General features: G+C 45.6%; 1 protein-coding gene and 1 pseudogene across 1 annotated transcript in view; both read right to left on the reverse strand.

The window, feature by feature from the left end:
- Positions 1-6,126: 6,126 nt before the first annotated feature.
- On the reverse strand, positions 6,127-6,611 carry LOC110310103 (annotated as a pseudogene).
- A 2,466-nt stretch (positions 6,612-9,077) lies between these two features.
- Fam186a (family with sequence similarity 186 member A) overlaps positions 9,078-20,874 on the reverse strand; it is a 46,876-nt gene continuing 35,079 nt past the window's right edge. The window contains exons 9-11 of the mRNA XM_021182797.1: positions 19,281-19,429; positions 17,103-17,282; positions 9,078-9,150 (exon numbers count right to left, since the gene is read on the reverse strand). Of these exons, the coding sequence (XP_021038456.1) occupies positions 9,129-9,150; positions 17,103-17,282; positions 19,281-19,429 (351 nt within the window). The 3' untranslated portion in view covers positions 9,078-9,128. The remainder of the gene's footprint in view (positions 9,151-17,102; positions 17,283-19,280; positions 19,430-20,874) is intronic.

Below are 20,874 nucleotides of genomic sequence, written 5' to 3' on the forward strand. Positions count from 1 at the left end.
GCCAGGGCCTCCTACCAAACCTAGAGCTTGCTGATTCTGCTAGTCTCTCTAGCAGTCTTGGCCTGAGCCCTGGGATCCCCAGTGGCTGCTACACCTGCCTGCTTTTTCCCTGCGTTCTGCGCCTCCAAACTCCAACCCTCCTGCTTGCCGAGTTTTATCCACGGAACCACCTCCCAAGCCCTGCCTTTGTTATCACTTTTACTACAAGGTTTCCCTGTGAAGCCCCGGGGGGCCTCCAGCCTCCAGTGATACTGTGTGAATGCTGGATTACATGAGTGCGCCACCATGTGGCTGCTTTTATTCCTGCACTGTCTTTATGGCGCCTCATTTCATACTATCTGGAATGGTTTTGAAGGCTTGATAAAGGTCACTGTAAAACCTATAAACCCAGCCGGGCAGTGGTGGCGCCCGCCTTTAATCCCAGCACTTGGGAGGCAGGTGGATTTCTGAGTTCGAGGCCAACCTGGTCTACAGAGTGAGTTCCAGGACAGCCAGGGCTACACAGAGAAACCCTGTCTCGAAAAAATCCAAAACAAAAGAAAAACCCTATAAACCCTATACTTCCCAGCTGGGAAGGCCTTTAACCTCCAAGTTACTTATAGATACTTTGTCTGTTGGTAGGTAACTTCTTCAGCCAATTTTCCCATTTTAAAAATTCCCCCAAGTCATTCTCTCCACTGGCATTATCATTAGCCTATAATGGTCCCCTTTCTCATCACTGGGGATTGGAAATAAGGCCCTGAATAAACTCAGCCATAGGTTTCTAGTATGGTGTTTTGAAGACCAACCCCAGAAAGGAAGTGAGGCCTCGTTCCAAACAAGCAAGCAGACAGAGAACAATGTCTGTCTGTCTGTCTGTCTGTCTGTCTGGTATGCAGGGCATTTGTAAGGAGCTGTCCTCACATTCGCCATTACAAGATGGCACTGATAGCACTGACACCCGTGTTCTAAGTAGTAAACAAGCAAGCTGCGCATGTGCCAGGGTAGCTTTCCACGCCATGTGCTCTGCCTTTCCCGTGACGACAACTCCAGCCGATGGGCTGCAGCCAATCAGGGAGCGACACGTCCAAGGCGGAGGACAGTCCTCCATAAAAGGGAGAGGGCTCCGCCATCTCGCGCTCTCTCTCTCTCTGGCTCTCTCGCTCTCTCTGGCTCTCTTCTCCACTGGCTCCTGATGGGGTAAGCAATAAAGCTTGTCCTGCAGAAGATTCCGGTTGCCCTGAGCGTGTTCTTACCAGGGGGAACAAAAAAGCGCAGGCAATAAATGGTGCCGAAACCCGGCAATAGGCATTCACTTTCCCTCGCCATCTCATGATACAATTTGACTATTTCTATCTTTTCTTAATCAGCTCATTAGAGAAATCACAGTGAGCAATAATTAGCTAAATGTACAATTGAGAAGGGGGAAGCTCAGGTTGGCTCTAGGCTAGATTTTAAAAATTGAGGTCTTGGCTAGAGAGATGGCTCAGTGGTTAGGAGTGAGTTCTGCTCTTCCAGAGGACTGGAGTTCAATTCCCACGCTGGATGGTTCACAGTCTCCTGTAAGTCTAGCTTCAGGGTCGCCTGACATCTCTGGCACTCATTGACACTCATGCACCCTCATACAGAAACCCCCCATATGTATATACAAGCTAAATATATCAATAAAAAAATAAAACTTCAAAATCTGGGGTCTAGGGGTTACTTGAAGAATGGCTAAGTGATTAAGAGCACTGGCTGCTCTTCCACAGATTCTGAGTTCAAATCCCAGTGCCCAAATAATGACTCACAACTGTGTGTAACTGTAGTCATAGGGGATCCAGTGCCCTCTTCTGGTATGCAGATATACATGCAGACAAAATGCTCACATACTGTATACATAGAATTTGGGCACATACAATTTGGGATCTAATGCTTGCATGCCTATAAGCTCAGTCCACGGCCGGCTGATGAGGGAGATTTACCATGAACACAGGACTAGTCAGAACTACTAGCATGACCCTAACTCATCAACAACAACCAAAAAGGAAGGGCTGATGAGGTGGGTGGTGTGGTGATTTCTATATGCTTGGCCCAGGGAGTGGCACTATTAGGAGGTGTGGCCTGGTTGGAGTAGGTGTGTCACCGTGGGTGTGGGCTTTAAGACCCCTCGGCCTAGCTGCTTGGAAGCCAGTATTCTGCTAGCAGCCTTCAGATGAAGATGTAGAACTCTCAGCTCCTCCTGCACCATGCCTGCCTGGACGCTGCCATGTTCCCACCTTGAGGATAATGGACTGAACCTCTGAACCTGTAATCCAGCCCCAATGAAATGTTGTGCTTGTAAGAGTTGCCTTGGTCATGGTGTTTCTTCACAGCATTAAAACACTAAGACCATCTCCAATGATGAAATATAGAAATATATAAATAAATACATAAATAAGACAAGGACCTGGGGGCAGCGATATATCGAAGCAGACAGAGGTTCTTGCTGCCAATCCTGATGACCTGAGTTTGACCCTCAGGAGCCACATGTTGGAAGGAAAGAAGCTGTCCTATGACCTCACACACACACAGAGCGCACAAATGGCCAAAAAGATAAAAAGCAAATTATGAGAATATAGACTTCTGAAAGTCATATGAGAAAAAAGAAACTTTCAGAGAAATGTATTATTAGTTTTAAGTATGACGGATTGTTTTGTTTTAGACAGAGTCTCATTCTAGGCCAGGATGACTGAACTCACTGTGTACACAAGGCCAGCCTCAAGCTTACATTGATCTTCCTGCTTTGCCTCCCAAATGCTGGGGTTACAGGTGCGCGCCACTGCACCTGGCCTGCGCACTAAAAGTTGATCGATAGTTGAGACACCATGAGGTTGTTTGCGGATATTGGCTGGAGCAGGCTCAATGGCAGAGCAAGTACAAAGCCCAGGTTACCCCAGGGGGTCAGGAGAAGACAAAAATCAGAAGGAAGTGAATTTACACATCTTCTTCTTCTTCTTCTTCTTCTTCTTCTCTTTCTCTCTCTGTCTCTCATGTGCTTTGTGTTTTAAGTTGGGGATGGGGGTGTCTTTCTATGTAGTCCAGGCTGGCCCTAACCTTCCAATCCCTCTAGCCTAGCCTCCTGGAGTTACAGTTGTGTGCCACCCACACCCGGTGCCATGCATTTTAAAGTAGTTTTATTTTTACATTTACATTTATTGCTGTAAAGGGAAGGAGAGAAACAAGACAGCCCTAACAAGGAAAGGGGACACACGATAAAATGTCTTTTTTTTCTTTGTTTGGTTTGAAAAAGTCTCATAGTCAAGCTCTAACTGGTTTGGAACTCACTGCATAGACCAGGTTGGCCTTGATTTCAGAGATCTGCCTGCCCCTGCCTCCTGAGTGCTGTTATTAAAGGTGTGCACTACCATGCCTAGCTACTCATCTTGTTTTTCTTTTCTTTCTTTTTTTTTTTTTTTTTNTTTTTTGGAGACAGGGTTTCTCTGTGTAGCCCAGGCTGTCCTGGAACTCACTTTGTAGACCAGGCTGGCCTCGAACTCAGAAATCTACCTGCCCCTGCCACCCAAGTGCTGGGATTAAAGGTGTGTTTATTTATATTTTATGCATATGAATGTTTGCCTGCAGATAGATAGATAGATAGATAGATAGATAGATAGATAGATAGAACAGCAAGTGCTCTTAACCCCTGAGCCAGCTTTTCCAGGCCAAGATTGATCACCTGATTCCTTAAAGCTGGAGGGCAATTTTATTAGTGTTTAAGAGCAGAACCCTGATCTTGGGAAGAAGATGGAGAAGAGGAAGGGAGAAAGCCATGTGATTTGTAAACAGCCCCTCTGAGGAGGGAACAGACACAGCGAGAGGAAGCCCAGAGTCTCCTGCAAAGCAGGCCCAGGCTTTGGCGAGATCCAGAAGAAGAAACGGAAAACTCTCCCTCTTCTAAATTAAGGACTTAGTGAAGAAGCCACATGGCTACTCCCCATAAGCAACTGACTCCCAAGTGTGTGTGTGTGTGTGTGTGTGTGTGTGTGTGTGTGTGACTGCAAAGGCCAGATGAGAGTGTCAGGTGAATGTCAGCATGGTGGTCTATGCCTATGATCCCAACACTTAGGAGGTAGAACAGTCAAATCAGGAGTTAAAGGCCAACCTAAGCTTCACGGAAAGCTTGAGGCCAGCCTGGACTACATGAGCCTGGATCTTTAAATCAATAAGGTTGCGTGGGAGCTGGAGAGATGGTCCAGCAGTTAAGAACATTTGCTGCTCTCCAGAGGACCTGCGTCCAGTTCCCAGCACCCACATCGGGTGGCTCACAAACGCCTCTAACTCCAGGCCCAAAAGGATCCAAAGCTTGGCTCCCTCCAATACCTCAGTCACATGCCATACCTGCGTGCAGACAGAAATGCCTACACATATTCAAATCTTTAAATAAATTAGTGGTCTGGGGAGTTGGCTTTGTAGGGAAAGTCCTTACCATGGAAGAACCTCATTCCTCCCCCGGGACCCATGTGAAAGCTGGGTGTGCCACACCAGTCTGGAATCAGAGCACCTGGGAGGCAGACGCACAAGATTCCCTGGAGCTCACTGGTCAGCCAGTCTCACTGGATCAGTGGTCTCCAGCTTTAGTGAGAGAGCCTGTCTCAAAAAGTAATACGGAGCGGGACTAAGGAAAACACCCCTGTCTTAGTCAGGGTTTCTATTCCTGCACAGACATCATGACCAAGAAACAAGTTATGGAGGAAAGGGTTTATTCGGCTTACACTTCCACATTGCTGCTCATCACTGAAGAGGTCAGGACTGGAACTCAAGCAGGTCAGAAAGCAGAGGCCATGGAGGGATGTTCTTTACTGGCTTGCTTCTCCTGGCTTGCTCAGCCTGCTCTCTTATAGAACCCAAGCCCAGAGGTGGTCCCACCCACAAGGGGCCTTTCCCCCTTGATCACTAATTGAGAAAATGCCTTACAGTTGTATCTCATAGAGGCATTTCCTCAACTGAAGCTCCTTTCTCTGTGATAACTCCAGCTGTGTCAAGTTGACACAAAACTAGCCAGTACAACCCCAGATCAACCCTGCCCTCTACATACACACACATGAACACACTTGTGCACATAACCACACGAACACCTACATATCACACACACACACACACACACACACACACACACACACACACACACACACACACATTAATTAAGCAAAAGAAAAGTTTGTCTCTAGTGCAATAAGGAGCCAGTTAATCAGGAGAAGATGGCAACGGTCTTAGCGATGCTGGGGAACAGGCAAGAACATAAAGGTGTTTTGAAAAAATATAAAATAGTAAAACTTAAAGCCAAAGTGAGTGTATGAGAGAAATAAGAGTGTGTCTGCCAGGTAGTTTTCTGGGGCCTCTGGGCATTTGATTATTTAAACCGAGACCAACAGGCAAGTTCCGGTGTTTCCCGAGACTGTGCTCAGCTCTCAGGGTGCAGGCCTGGAGGGGGTCAGAGTGTTCAACTCTCAGGCCTGGAGGGGGACAGAGAAGACTGTACTTAAGCTGGGCTGTGGTCCAAAGTAGACCTGGAGAAGAGCAGGAGCTGAGAGTGCAAGGAAGGGAGGGGTTATAATTACCGACCTTGCAACTCAAGCTGGGTTGCAAAGGAAGAATAAAAAACATTTGAAACATTGTGGAAAGGTTGTTTTGTTTTTGCAGGGTAGGAGCCTGGAGAGAACTTCGAGCAAGGAAACCGGAGCCCGGCTGTGCACCGGGGCCCCAGGCTATGCATGGGGCCCCAGGCTGTGCACGGGCTCAGGGCAGCTGTGCGGTGAGTCAGTGGGTCAGTGTATGTCTAGAGCACCCAGGCAGCTCACATCCTCCTGTACCTCCAGCTCCTCCCACCTCTGTGGGCACCTGCTCCCACCTGCACACACCTCATGCAGACACAGGCAAAGCTTTTTATAATGTGTGTTGTTGTATACAAAACACTTTGTTTTATAATGCGTGTTGTAAGTATCAATACTGTTTTTGATCTACCACCTCCCTTTCACCACCCAACAACTTTTGCCTCAAAGTCAGTTCTGATTTGAGCTTTGTCTCCATTTTGGTTTGCATTTTACTTCTTCCCTTCGGGTTTGTTCTCCCCCCCCCCAAGGTTTGTTCTCCCCCCAAGGTTTATTCGCTACAACACAATCTCTAACTTCAGTGAGGTGGCTGACCATGTTCACCACCAAAGCAGCCTCTAAACTGGAACTCAGTTGCTGAGCCAGCCCCAGCCTCAGCTTTCTTGTCAGCTCCAGGGGCACAGCACTCCTTCTGCAGGTATCTCTGTCTGCCTCCCCTTCTTGGGAATCTTGCCGGTCACTCACCCTGTGAACCCTTGGGCTGAGGCCTGCCAGTCTCAGGATGGGATGGCAGGCATGATTTCCAGACGTAGGTGCAGGTAATCTCAGAGATACTGGATGCCCTCATTCGTAAGGTCCCAGTAGAAATGTCTCCAGGTAAACTGCTCCTTCATGTAACCTCGAGACTTGAGACTGCATGGCTTTCATTATATGAAGGTTATGCATGTTCTTGTCTGCCAGCTCAGAGTGTTTGGGCATGAGGACATCTTTCTCGGCAACCATCACGCCTTTCTTAAGAAGGAGTTCTTAGATGGCAATCCTGTACTTCTCAGCCATCAACATCAAGGCTGTAAGGTCTGAGGCAGAGGCTGGAAAGGAAGCCCTCTATTCATTTTAACTTGATCTATTCTTTTGTTTTGTTTTGTTTTGTTTTCAAGACAGGGTTTCTCTGTGTAGCCCTGGCTGTCCTGGAACTCACTAAGTAGACCAGGCTGGCCTTGAACTCAGAAATCCGCCTGCCTCTGCCTCCCAAGCGCTGGGATTAAAGGTGTGCACCACCTTGGTCTATTCTTTTAAACATATCATATAGGTAATATAGTTTTCTTGTGTGCAGTGTTATGCTAAACAAACGTTCTTCCACTGAGCTGTAACTCCAGCCCTCCTTACAGATTTTTGTTTTCTTCAGGTGTTGTTTATTCTCTTTTGTTGTTTTGAGACCAGGAGCTTTCCGAAGTGGCCTGCCTTGAGCTCCGGACCCTCCTGCTTCTATCTCCCAAGGCAGGGATTATGGGATGCACCACCACCCACTCTCCCTCGGTTTTTCCTTCACATTCATTTCCATTATCTCCCTTTATTCCCTTGGGATGTTTATATAGTTGTGTTTTATCTTGTTGACATTTGGTTGACTTTTTTGTTGTTGTTGTTGTTGTTAGTTAACCTGTGATCATTTTCTCCCGTGGATCAGCTCTCTTGATGGGAAACAGATGGCACAGAAGCCCGGATCTCACTCCTGATGAGCTAGAGGTCAGCTTTGAATAACCTCATTGCCTTTCAGTGAGAGACTTACCCTTGACTCCGTTCCTAACCATGTATTTGTTTTGCAAATGTAGTAAATAGAAAAGGGTTCAGCTCAAATTTTTCCTCAGATGTAGTCCCATGTATGAAGCCTGGCTTTCCTCTTTGCCACCTTGGTTCTGCTGAAGCGTCTGTATGTTTGGTATGTATGTATGGTGTGTGTGTGTATGGGGTGTGCGTGTGTTATAGGGACACACCTGTGTGCTCCTATGTGGAGACCAGAGAGAGGTCACTCTTTATCTTAACTTTGAGTCAACGTCTCTCAGTGATCTTGAAACTCCCTGGCTGGGCAGTGAGTTCCTGGGAACCCTCTCCTTCCTCCATCCCACTCCCCAGTTCTGGGGTTACAGTCATTCACAGCCATGCCTGCCATTCGTGTGCGTGCTGGGGATTTGAACTCAGGTCCTCTTGCTTTCACAGCAAACACTCTTATCCATTGAACCACCTCCCCAGCCCTTACATGCTGATCAGACATGGATCTGGGGGGTACTGACTCTTCCCTTCATGTCAGGGGACATAATACTATCCCAGAGTTTGGCAAAGCTGTTCCCAGTAATATCAACCAGAATTCTTTTTTTTTTCCTTTCTCTTAAGCTTTTATATTTATTTTTGGCTATATGGAGTATTTTGCCTGTATACCCACATATGTACCACATAAGTGCTCAAGAAAGGCACAGGTTTTCATATCCCCTGGAATTTGAGATCTGGAGTTATAGGTTAGTGTGAGTCATTGTATGGGTGCTGAGAACCAAATAGCTCTAAGCAAACAGACAGAACAAATAGTACTTTGAACCACTGAGCTGTGGCTCCAGCAACCCAACCCCCACCCCCACCCCTCCACCGTACCTCTACCACCAGGTTCTGATGTAACATAGGCTGGTCTTAAACTTGATATGTACCAAGGGCAACTCTAGACGTCTGATGATTCTCCTGAGTCGGCCTCACTGATGCTGGGATTATAGGAGGGTGCAGCCGTGCCTGTTTTTTTTCTATGACTCTAGAGACTGAGCCCAGTGTCTTGGACATTGCTGAGCAAGCGCTCCTACCAACTGAGAGCTACATCTCCAATCTTCTTTTTTTTCATTTCTTTATTTTTGGCTAGGCACGTGATCTCCCACTGAGCCAAATTATTATTATTATTATTATTATTATTATTTTTGATTTTTCAAGACAGGGTTTCTCTGTATAGCCCTGGCTGTCCTGGAACTCACTTTGTAGACCAGGCTGGCCTCAAACTTAGAAATCTGCCTGCCTCTGCCTTGCGAGTGCTGGGATTAAAGGCGTGCGCCACCACGCCTGGCGAGCCAGATTCTTAAAAAGATTTTATTTATTTATTTATTTATTTATTTTTAAAAATAGGCATGAGTGTTTTGCTTGCATGAGCGTATGTGTATCACGTGAATGCATAGTGTCAGTGAAAGTTATAAGAAGTTATTGAATTTTCTGGAACTGGAGTTATGGGTGGGTGCTTGTGAGCCCCCACCCCCCTACCCCATGTCAGAGCAGACAACTGAATGGCATCTTCTGTAACAACAACAAATACTCTTGACCTCTCCAGCCCCTCCCTGTCAACAAGAGTGATCTTGAACTCCTGGCCCTCCTGCTCTACGCTCTAAAGTGCTGATGCTCTGTGCCAGGCTTCAGACAATGTTCCTAAGATATACAGGCAACACAGAAAGCAAAGAGTAAACATAGCAATTTATATCCATGAAAGAAATAAAAAATAAAGGCATTTTGCTGAACCATTGAAATCTGCTTTCTACGTGCTTGTCTTGGGTTTTGTGGTCACTTGCGAATCTTCTTAGACCTGGCAATGAGACAACATAGTTAATCGTGTTACAATAAAAGATTACGATAAAAATCTGGTCCTAAAGGCATTCATAGGAATGGAGATGTGTGAAGTGTGGCAGAGAAGATGAGTGCAGTGCTCCAGGGATAAACAGGGAAACCACAAAGGAATCCATAGCCATTGAAGTCACACATTAAGGAGGCCGACTTCTCGGGAGGAGTGGGGCTTGACGGAAGCGTATGATCCATCGCAGGTGTCATTAACCTAAAGCTAGAACGTGGCTGAAGCCTCCAGAATGCTCAGCACTTCGCAGAAAGGACCCGCCACCATTTTCCAAAGTTTCCGTTGAAAAGCAACTATTATTTTCAATAACATTGCCACAGGGGAACAATCACAAAACCATTCAGACATTCCGAGGGTATTTGGTGCAGAATAACTTGCAGCGTAAGAAAATGCCTCAGTGTCTATCGGAATGAATGGCGTAGTAACTAACGTATCTATGCGACGGAAGTCACATAAACAACACCATGATGCACGGTGTGTGTCCATTCTTAATTTTTAAATTATGAGCTGGGTGTTGGTGGCACATACCTTGAATCTCAGCACTCAGGAGACAGGCAGAGGCCTGAGTTCCAGGCCAGCCTGGTCTACAGAGTGAATTCCAGGACAGCCAGGGCTACACAGAGAAACCCTATGTTGAAAAAACAAAACAAAACAAAATAAAAATGTCCCATAGCTTTGTGCTGTAACCAATAAAGTGTATCTGAGGCACAAAACTGCTCATTGAGAGTGTCTGCCAGCATCCTAGTATAGCAACAGGCAGCACTGGAAATTCCCAACAATCTCAACCGGGACTGAATAATTCTGGCCTGAAAGAGATGTTGTTGTTGTTATTGTTGTTGTTTTCATTAAAAATGTGCCTATTATGAGCCTTTTTGCAGCAGGATAGTATGTGTGTATGTCTGTCTGTGTATGCAAGCATAAGAAGTGATCACTCAGGCAGGAGAGAGGTCTCAGCAGTTAAGGGCACTGACTGTTCTTCCAGAAGGTCCAGGTTCAAAGCCCAGCACCCACGTGGCAGCTCAACAACTATCTGTAACTCCAAGATCTGACACACTCATCCGGACGTACATGCAGGTAAAACACCCACACCCATGAAATGGAAAAAAGAAAAAAGAAGTGATCCCTCCAAGCCTGGGCTGCCTAAAAACTCACCCCACAAAAATAAAATAAAGTTGACCACTCCGGTCTAACAAGTAAAAAACGTGAAACACCGAAAATACTGATAGAGATCTGACAAGAGTCCAGGAGGACACAGGACAAGCTGCTGTCGCCCACGCTGGAGAGATGTTAAGGCAGATACTGAAAGTCACAATTTAACAGAGCAAAAACCCAGGGACAGCATTCCCAGTGGGCATTGGGGCTGCGACGGGGAAGAACCCGGCTGTAACTGTGGAACTGCCAGAGGCTCACTATGAGCTAGAGACAGAAGCTGCAGGGCCCAACAGGAAGCTACCTCCTGTCTCCAGGCTCTGGCCAGGGTAAAAGCAACCATTTAAACACGGAACACTCTGTTCTTAACAGGTCTGCCATCAGAAGAGCTGTTCTACCACGGCGGCGTAGCCTGCCTGAGGGAGGTCATACCAAGGCATGGCTTCCTCTAGCTCGCCTAAGCTAGAGGGGAAGAAGAAGCCAGCCGGGGAAGAAGTGATGAAGCTCGCAGTTGGGGTGCAGGCTGAACAAAGACAGAGACAAATCACAGGACTGCCGAGTGCCACACCGTGGCTCGCTTGCCTCCCTGACACAGTGTCACGGACATATTCATCTACTAAAGCGGTGCCTCTCGACCCGTGGGTTCCGACTCCTCTTTTTGGAAGTGGGGGTGGGGGTAGAATGATATTTTCACAGGGGTCACCTATCAGATATTTACACTTCAATTCATAACAGTAGCAAAAATCACAGTTCTGAGATGGCAATGAACTAGTTTTACGGTTGTGGTCAGCACAACACGGGGAACTGTAGTCAAGGGTCGCTGCGTTCAGAAGGTTGAGAACCACAGACCTAGAAGGCAGCATCACAACTGTGTGCCATTGTAATGCTATCCCCCACTCCTTTCTTCCCTGCTTTCTCTCCTCCTCTCCCCCCTCTTTCTCTTCCCTTCTCTCTTTTCTCCCTCACTGTGTGCTCCAAATGTGTCCAAAATTGTGTCCAAATGTCGGCCAACCAGGAACCGCCCACATTCCAGAACCGGGTGCCCCCCCATCCCCCACTCTGCCTCCAGTCATCATCTCTAAAGGCAAATGAGATACATCTCCATCCTCACCGCATAGTGTATTTTCCCTGTGTACATGCTCCCTGCTCCCATAAAAGTCACACCATCACAGCCTACTCTCCTTCTTCCTGTCTCTTTCCTTCCTCTCTCTCTCTCTCTCTCTCTCTCTCTCTCTCTCTCTCTATATATATATATATATATATATATATATATATAATCTTCACTCAGAGGCCATTTTCCACATCTCCCTTCCCAGATCTCTTACATGAGGTCTGTTGCATTTACTGAAAAACCCTTACCCCTAGTCTACGGGGACATTTATCATTCAAACCACCACAACGTCTATCAAAGCATTTTCTCTTCCTGTGGTTCTGGGAATCTAACTCAAGGCCTTGAGTATGCTAGATGCAAGCACTCCACCACAAGGCACTTCTGTCATTTTTATTTATATGTATGTGTCTGTATGGTTATGTGCATGTGGGTGTGAATGCCCATGGAGGCCAGAAGAGGGCGACATCCACTGGAGCTAGACTTACAGCTGGTTCAGGTGGTTGTGACCTTTCTAGCATGGGGGCTTAGACCCTCTGTGAGCACATGCATTTCACTCCTGAGACATCTCTCCAGCCCACAGGAGACACTTTTAAAAGAACAAACAAACAAACAAACAAAAAACCCAAACTACTTCACCCAAAAGGTAATGATGTTAAAAACACCGTGTTTAAATATTTAATTTGAATGTTTCCTTTCCTCCAAGTTCTTCCCAGTGCTCTCTAAGGAGTCCCGGACCATGACTGGGAGCCGGAAGTGTTAGAAACAGAAGCCTGGGCCACACAAACTGTCCATTTCCTCCCTGACCACAGAGCAAGACCAGAAGAAAGTGGGACCCCTTGAGCATGAAGTGAAATTCAGTATTATTTTGGCTCTGGACATTTTAATTACTGATATTACTGAAAAGTAACCAGAAATGTCACAAAAACATAGAAATTTTCATGTGGACTCGGGAAGTAGGTCTGCTATGTACATCTACGCACAGGGAGACACAGCCACTGTGAAATTATAAAGTCTTATAAATGACGTGTGCTTATAACAGCAGATCAACACTCCTGCTTACTCATCCCCAAACCTCATATGGGCTTCATATCAATTGTATACATAGTTGCCAAAAACTAGAAGCAATGCAAATGTCGTTTAGCCGGAGAATAAACATACACAGTCTAGGCCTACAATGTTCCAACACACTCGGTACACAAAAACAGACTCAGGATTTATGCTGGGATCCAGATGAGTCTCATGTGAATTATACTTCAATTCGTTCAACCTTCAGGACAAGGTAAAACTACAGGGACAAGAAGCAGGTAGGAGCTGGGTGGGATGATTGCCTGGCACGCAGCCCGGGGGTTCCACCTCCAGCACTGTATACACTGGGAATCACCATTCATACAGTGAATCCCAGGCCTGTGATCCCAGATCTGAGGAGGTAGAGGCAGGAAGATCAGGAGTTCAAGGCCAGCCAGCCTTAGCTACACAGTGAATTCGTGAACAGTTACATGAAACCTGGTCTTAAAACAGAGAGGAGAGGAAGGAGGGGAAGGGAAGGGGGAAGAAGAGCGGTAGCTGAACTTTCTTGAGTCTGTCTAACTGGAAAACCATGCAGGTTTCACCAAGTCTGTCTTGGGTCAGAAGCTGGCTGTAGAATTTAGCAGATGTTCCTTGAGATTTTGTGTAGCTTGACCCAGAGATTGTTCTAGTTGGTTACTTTCTGAGACTGTGACCAAAATACCTGACAGGAAAAGTATATGGACATTTTTTGTTCACGGTTCTAGAAGGTTCAATCTGTCATGCCCAGGAAGGGTGGCAGAGTAAAAGAGCCAGAAAGCAGGCAAAAAGGAACTCTGGGTGCTCTGCGGGTACTCCCCGTGAGTGGGGAAGCCACCCACTCACAGTAGGGCGAATCTTTCCTCCTCAGTGGATTCTTTCTGGAAATGCCTCACAGATACACTCGAAGATGAGCCTCACCACCTCCTAGGCTCTAAGGGATTCTAAAATCAAGACTGGCTGGCCTTGGGCCTTGAGGTTACTGTGTAGCTGAGGATAGCCTTGGGTACTGACCAAACTGCCTCTACCACCAAATAACGGAATTACAGAAATGTGCCGTCGTGTCCAGCGGACCTCTTCTTTTCTTCACATCCTTTTCTGACATAGGAGCTTTCTCTCACCATGTCCAGCTAACTCTTTTACTTCATATGTGTGCTCTCTCTATGTGCATGTGTGTTCTCTCTCTCTATGTGCATGTGTGTTCTCTATGTGTGTATGTGTGCTCTCTCTGTGTGTATATGTGCTCTCTATATATACATGTGTGCTCTCTCTATGTACATGTGTGCTCTTTCTACATACATGTGTGTTCTCTATGTGTGCATGTGTGCTCTGTGTGTAGATGTGCTCTCTCTATGTGCATGTGTGCTCTCTTTATATGTACATGTGTGCTCTCTCTATGTACATGTGTGCTCTCTATGTGCATGTGTGTTCTCTATGTGTGCATGTGTGCTCTCTCTGTGTGTATATGTGCTCTATATATATACATGTGTGCTCTCTCTACATACATGTGTGTTCTCTATGTGTGCTCTCTCTGTGTGTATATGTGCTCTCTATATATACATGTGTGCGCTCTCTACATACATGTGTGTTCTCTATGTGTGCATGTGTGCTCTGTGTGTAGATGTGCGCTCTCTCTCTGTGCATGTGTGCTCTCTTTATATGTACATGTGTGCTCTCTCTATGTACATTGTGCTCTGTCTCTATGTGCATGTGTGTTCTCTATGTGTGCATGTGTGCTCTGTGTGTATATGCACTCTCTATATATACATGTGTGCTCTCTCTACATACATGTGTGTTCTCTATGTGTGCATGTGTGCTCTGTGTGTAGATGTGCTCTCTCTATGTGCATGTGTGCTCTTTATATGTACATGTGTGCTCTCTATGTACATGTGTGCTCTCTCTATGTGCATGTGTGCTCTCTTCATATGTACATGTATGTTCTCTCTATGTACATGTGTGCTCTCTCTATGTACATGTGTGCTCTATGTGCATGTGTGTTCTCTATATCTGCATGTGTGCTCCCTCTGTGTATATATGTGATCTCTATGTGCATGTGTGCTCTCTCTCTATGTGCATGTGTGTTCTCTCTCTTAGGTGCATATGTGCTTTCTCTATGTACATGTGTGCACTATATGTGCATGTGTGCTCTCTATATATATGCATGTACTCTATCTATATATAGATATATGTGGATGTGTGCCTCTCTCTGTGTACATGTGTGCTCTATGTATATGTCTGATATATATATACATATATATATACATATATATACATGTGTGTTCTCTCTATGTGCATATATGCTCTCTCTATGTACATGTGTGTTCTCTATACATATATGTGTGCTCTATATGTACATGTGCTCTCTCTCTCTCTATATATATATATATGGATGTGTGCTCTCTCTATATATGTACATGTGCTCTCTCTCTCTCTCTCTATATATATATATGGATGTGTGCTCTCTCTATATATGTACATGTGTGCTCTCTCTGTGTGCCTGTGTTTTTTCTATCTATCTATCTATATGTGTGTGTGTTGATGTGTGTTCTATATGTGTGCATGTGTGTTCTCTCTATGTGCATGTATGCTCTCTATGTACATGTGTGCTCTCTCTATATATATGTGCATGATTAACATATATATGATTTGGGTTTGTTCTTTAAAAGTTCTTCATTTCTCTCTGTGTGTGTGTGTGTGTGTGTGTGTAGTGGGGAGTGTGCATGTGTGCACATGGTGGCAAGAGGCTGAGGGCTGGAGTCTTCCATGGTTACTCTCAACCTTATTCTTTGACACAGGGTCTCACTGACCTGGGATCTCATCAGCTCATGGGCTGGTAGGCCAACAGCGCCAGGGACCTGCCTGCCTCATCCCCTTCCCACCCAGCGTTTTTACATGTGTGCTAGGGACCCAATCTAAGGTCTTCTTTTATTCTTTTAAGGTAGGAATCCCTTTTTATTCCTTACCAAAACAATCTAACAGCAAAAGTAGAATATCCCTCTTTTAGACAGATAAGTCATATTTCTGGATATTTCTTTGCCAGGACTCTGCAACCCTCATATCTTGTCCTTCCAGTGAAAGGAGATGGGCTTTTACGTCTGTCTTACTCAAACACTAGGATAACCATGCAGACTTAGGTTCTGTGCTGGTGCTGCAGTCGCTACATCAACCGAACCATGTCTCCAGCCTCTCTGCTTTTGAGACAGGGTCTCATTGTGCAGCCAAAGGTGATCCCCAAAACGTGGACCCTCCGGCCCTGGCCCGCTGAGTGTGAGATAATAGATCTAGGCTGCAGGACTTCTTTGTGCTGCATACATAATTTAATGTATTGTTGCTGTTTCACCATACTGTGGATGGAACCCAAGGCCAGGGATGCACCAGCAAGCACTTTGCCAGCAAGACACTTCTCCTGCCGCATACTGTAGAATATTTGTTCTTTCCTTGCACTGGGGGTTGAACCCAGAGACTCACCTAGGCTGGGCGAGCGCTCTATCCCTAACTCTATTTTTTGTTTTTGTGAGCCAAAGCCTTGCTATGCAGCCCAGACTGTCCTTGAACTCATGTGAGTTCTACTGCCCTCAGCTTCCCAAATGCTGGGATTATAGGAGGAATACCCAGTTTACAATGTTAAATGTTTCGTTTCATGGTGACTGCCATCTGAACACATCTATGAATTAGCATGGCTTCTCACCTCAGGACCTAGATTTTCCCCCAAATAAACTACATCCATGAACCACTCTAGTGGGAGAGGTTCAGCTTACTAAAATTTTACGGTTATTCTGTGTCCTGAAAGGGGAAAGTACAAACTCCAAAAGGCGTCCCCTTCACGAAAACATTTCCCATGGTTCAATGGGAATGTGAGTCAACATAATTTGGAGCCATGCGAGCACCTCCCCTCCCCCTCAGGTATAGTACAGGAGTCAAATGCATGCCGCCACACTAACCTCCCTGTGTGTTTATTGTCCGTCTGTTTTTTGAGACAAGTTCTCATCTCACAGCCCTGTTGGGCCTGGAACAAGCTATTTAGACGAGGCTGGTCTTGAACTCAGGAATCTGCCAGCTTCTGCCACCTGAGTGCTGGAGTCAAAGGTGCACATCATACTGCCTAACTTGTATATGTTTTTTTCTTTTCTTTTTTATTCTTTTTTTTTTTTTAAAGGCTTGGCTTTACTCTGCTGCCCAGGCTAGCCTCAAACTCATAGGCTCAGTTGAGCTTTACCAGTTCAGCCTCCCAGAAGCTGGGGCTGTGGGTGGGTGCCACCAACTGCCCACCCACACTGTCAAGTTACAATGTGGAAAGAGCAAGCCACTATTCTTTGCCTGGTCCCAGCAGCAGCGAATCTGAGGGCAGAATTCTAAGCCGACCTCTCTAGAATGGTTGTGCTCTTAGTATAACTGCTGGTTTAATGTTAGGTGATGATATTTGTAGGTCTAGGAAGAGAAACACTGACCACCTGAGTTCATCTGCACTATGTTGTAAATCTAAACTAACCTCACACCAAACACCCCCTTTGCTTATTCCTCTGCATGCAGGAGAAAGTCAAATTAGGAAGACAGAAGATGAGACGAACGACCCCGTGACCAGAGTACCCAAACCTTTACTCACTGTGACCGGATGGAAGCAAGAGATTTTCTGAAGGTCGACTGAATGTCTAACTGCAGCAGCTTAGGAATATCTGGGTACCCACCCAGCTGGGCCCAGAGCGCACTCATTGGTGCTTTCTCTATTATTGGGTAGCTTGACGTAGACAGGTCAGCATTCCACACGGCCTCCACTGAAGCTTGTCTGTAGAGACAGAGAGCGCACGTCGGCATGAAGCTCTCAGAGCTCACTTCGGTCAAAACACACAAGCTTCACACACCTCCTCAGCACCCTGGTCTGCACTGTCCTTCTGTGCCCAATGGAGCCCTAGCTGTAGCCACCCTGGCAGAGATATGGGAAAAGCAGAATTTGCTGATGTAGTTACCAAAACACCTCTATGGCCTAGTCATCCATTTTCACAATACCTTCTTAGCCTCATGAAGTACACAGACCATGTAGCTTTTCCTCCCAAAGCTTTTGCTTTCTAAAAAAAGAGAGACAGAGACAGAGACAGAGGAGGAGGAAGAGGAAGAGATAGATAGATAGATAGATAGATAGATAGACAGACATGGTAAGAGATAGAAAGAGAGAGAGGGAGAGAGAAGACAGGGGAGAGAGAGAGGAGAGAGGGAGAGAGGAAAGAAAGGAAGGGGGGGGGGCTGGAGAGACGATGACCCAGCAGTTAGGAACTTGGACTGCTCTTCGATTGAGATCCTGAGTTCAATTCCCAGCAACCACATGGTGGCTCACAACCATCTGTGATGGGATCTTATGCACTCTTCTGGTGTGTGTCTGAAGACAGATATAATGAACTCATATAAATAAAATTAAATGAGTGAGAGAGAAAGAGAGAGGTGGGGGAGAAAAAAGCAACGAAGAAATATTCTTTAAATAATTTGCTTCTTAAGGAGGAATCAGCTCTTTAACATCTTTGTTACATGTTTTTTGTTTTTGGGGTGGGGTGGGGGGGAACATGTTCCCAGGCATGAATGTTGAGGGCAGAGGACAACTAATAATGGTCAGTCCGGTTCTCTCCTCCCATCCTAAGTCCCCGGAGTCAAGCTCAGGCAGCCTGTCCCTCTATCTAACCTCAGCCACCTCTCTGCCCCAGAAGCATTAAACAACAACAACAACAACACATTTATTACATCAAGAGAAAGAGAGGCAAGGGAGGAGACAGGAGGTCAGAGGGCGGCTGTGTGGAGTTGGTTGTCTCCTCTGGGTGGATTCTAGAGCTTGAACTCAGAACCCCCGGGGGTGCCCAGTGAGCACATTTATCTGCTAAGCCATCTTGCTTTGTTTTTTAAAAAGGAACTCAAAACTAAATGTTAGACATATAGATAGAAATAGAAGTAAGGGCTGGAGAGATGGCTCAGCGGTTAAGAGCACCGAGTGCTCTTCCAGAGGTCCTGAGTTCAATTCCTAGCAACCACATGGTGGGTCACAACCATCTGTAATGGGATCTGATGCCTTCATCTGGTGTCTGAAGACAACTATAGTGTACTCCTATGCAGAAAATAAATAATTCCTTTAAAAAAAAGAAAGAAATATAGGTAAATAAACCTTGCTAGGCCAAGCAAGGTTCATGATAACAACTTTAATCCCAGTGCTTGGGAAACAGAGGCAGGAGGATCTCTAGGAGTTCCAGGCCAGTCAAGCTACACAGTGAGACCCTGTCTCAAAACAAACAAAACCCCAAACAGAACAAAACACCTTGCTAGTTGTTTTTCGTTTTTTGTTTTTTAATGGGGGGGGGGTGATAACCCTAACATGAGAAACTATTTTTTTTTAAAGATTTATTTATTTTATATGAATACACTGTAGCTGTACAGATGGTTGTGGGCCTTCATGTGGTTGTTGGGAATTGAATTTTTAGGACTTCTGTTCGCTCTGGTCAACTTAGATTGCTCTGGTCCAGCCTGCTCAGTCCCTGCTTGCTCCGGCCCAAAGATCTATTTATTATTATACATAAGTACACTGTAGCTGACTTCAGACGCACCACAAGAGGGCATGAGATGTTATTACAGATGTTTGTGAGCCACCATGTGGTTGCTGGGATTTGAACTCAGGACCTTCGGAAGAGCACTAACTGCTTTTAACCGCTGAGCCATCTCGCCAGCCCCCCTGAAATACTTTTAATTAAAACAATAAGGCATTAGGTAGCACTTACAAACTGAAAGTTTAACGTCATTCTGTACATACCCAAGTGTTTTGAAGAGGTCAGATCTTTTGCTGTCATCAATTAATAACTCCAAGACCGGCCGCTGAAGTTTGGTAAATCCAGGTATCTTCTTAAAACTGGGGATCGAAGGCATGGGCTGGCTAAGACTGAGTTTATAGCTCCTTTCAAGCTAAAAACAAACAAAACCAGCAACAACAAAAACAAGATTAGAGACATAGGGTATGGGGGGAGGTAGGGGGGGAGGTATGGAATGGGCAGGGGAGGCACTGTGTCACTCCTCAGTCTGAAGTATGAAAGGGAGAAGTGGGAAGAGAAAAGCCAGAGATTTTAGAAAGTTCTACTTTGGACCCAGACAATAGCAGAGCCATGCACCCCCACCCCCTTATTCCTTCTGGAGGTTGGGGGACCTGAGACAGGACAGCCTGAGGCTGGCTGGGAATACAGCTCAGCCTGGCCTTGAACTTGCTGTCTATCTGCTTCCCCTCATGAACGGAGCCTTCTCCCTTTCCTGTCCCTTCTTGATGGCTTGATACTTCACCACCTCTATTCCACCTTCCTGACGCCGCACCCCTTTAATACAGTTCCTCGTGTTGTGCTGACCCCCAATCCTAAAGCCATGTCCGTTGCTACTTCAGAACTGTAACCTTGTCACTCTATGACTTGTGGGAGTATCTGTTTCCCAGTGGCCTTAGGCGACCCCTGTGAAAAGGTCACTGGACCCCAGAAAAGGATCTCAACCCACAGGCTGAGATCCACTGCTTCAGAGCCTGAGTTGCCTCTGAAATGTCTGGGACACTGCTCTTCCTGTTAGATAGATAGCTTGGTACATGTCTTCCTGTTTGATGGCTTGTATTCCTGACACCCCATCTTGCTTACTTCATCTATAAAGACTACATTTATTAAATCAAAAAATTGGAGGGTTTTATTTGTTTTATAAAGAGCTATGATACTTAAAATACAATTGTTATGGAGAATTCTAAATATTTTACTTTAATCTGGTAATAATCTGAAGTCTTTTCTATTCAAATAAAGGAAAAAGTCTTGGAAATTAATCTCTTTTTTTTTTTTTTGACAGATCTTATGAATCCTTGGTCAACCTGGAACCCATTATGTAACACAGGTTTGCTTATATTAATAAATGTTAATTAGCTGGGCAGTGGTGGTGCACACCTTTGATCCCAGTACTTGGGAGGCAGAGGCAGGCAGATCTCTGTAAATTTGAGGCCAGCTTGGTCTATATACAGTGAATTCCAGGACAGCCAAGACCACACAGAGAAACACTGTCTCAAAAGAAAGAAAGAAAGAAAGAAAGAAAGAAAGAAAGAAAGAAAGAAAGAAAGAGAAAGTTAATTAAAGAAAAAAGGATATATAGATAATAGAATGTTTCTAGAACTCCAGCTTGTAGTTAATATTAGAACTGGACTGGTGTAGTGATGAATGCCTTTAAATCCAGCCCTTGGGAGGCAGGAGTTGGAGGACAGTCTAGTCTGCATAGCAAGCTCCCGGGTAGCCAGTCTTTAAAAAAAAAAAAAAAAAAAGCCGGGCGTGGTGGCGCACGCCTTTAATCCCAGCACTCGGGAGGCAGAGGCAGGCGGATTTCTGAGTTCAAGGCCA

This window comes from Mus caroli, chromosome 15 (genome assembly GCF_900094665.2).
Source record: "Mus caroli chromosome 15, CAROLI_EIJ_v1.1, whole genome shotgun sequence".
NCBI lineage: Eukaryota > Metazoa > Chordata > Mammalia > Rodentia > Muridae > Mus > Mus caroli.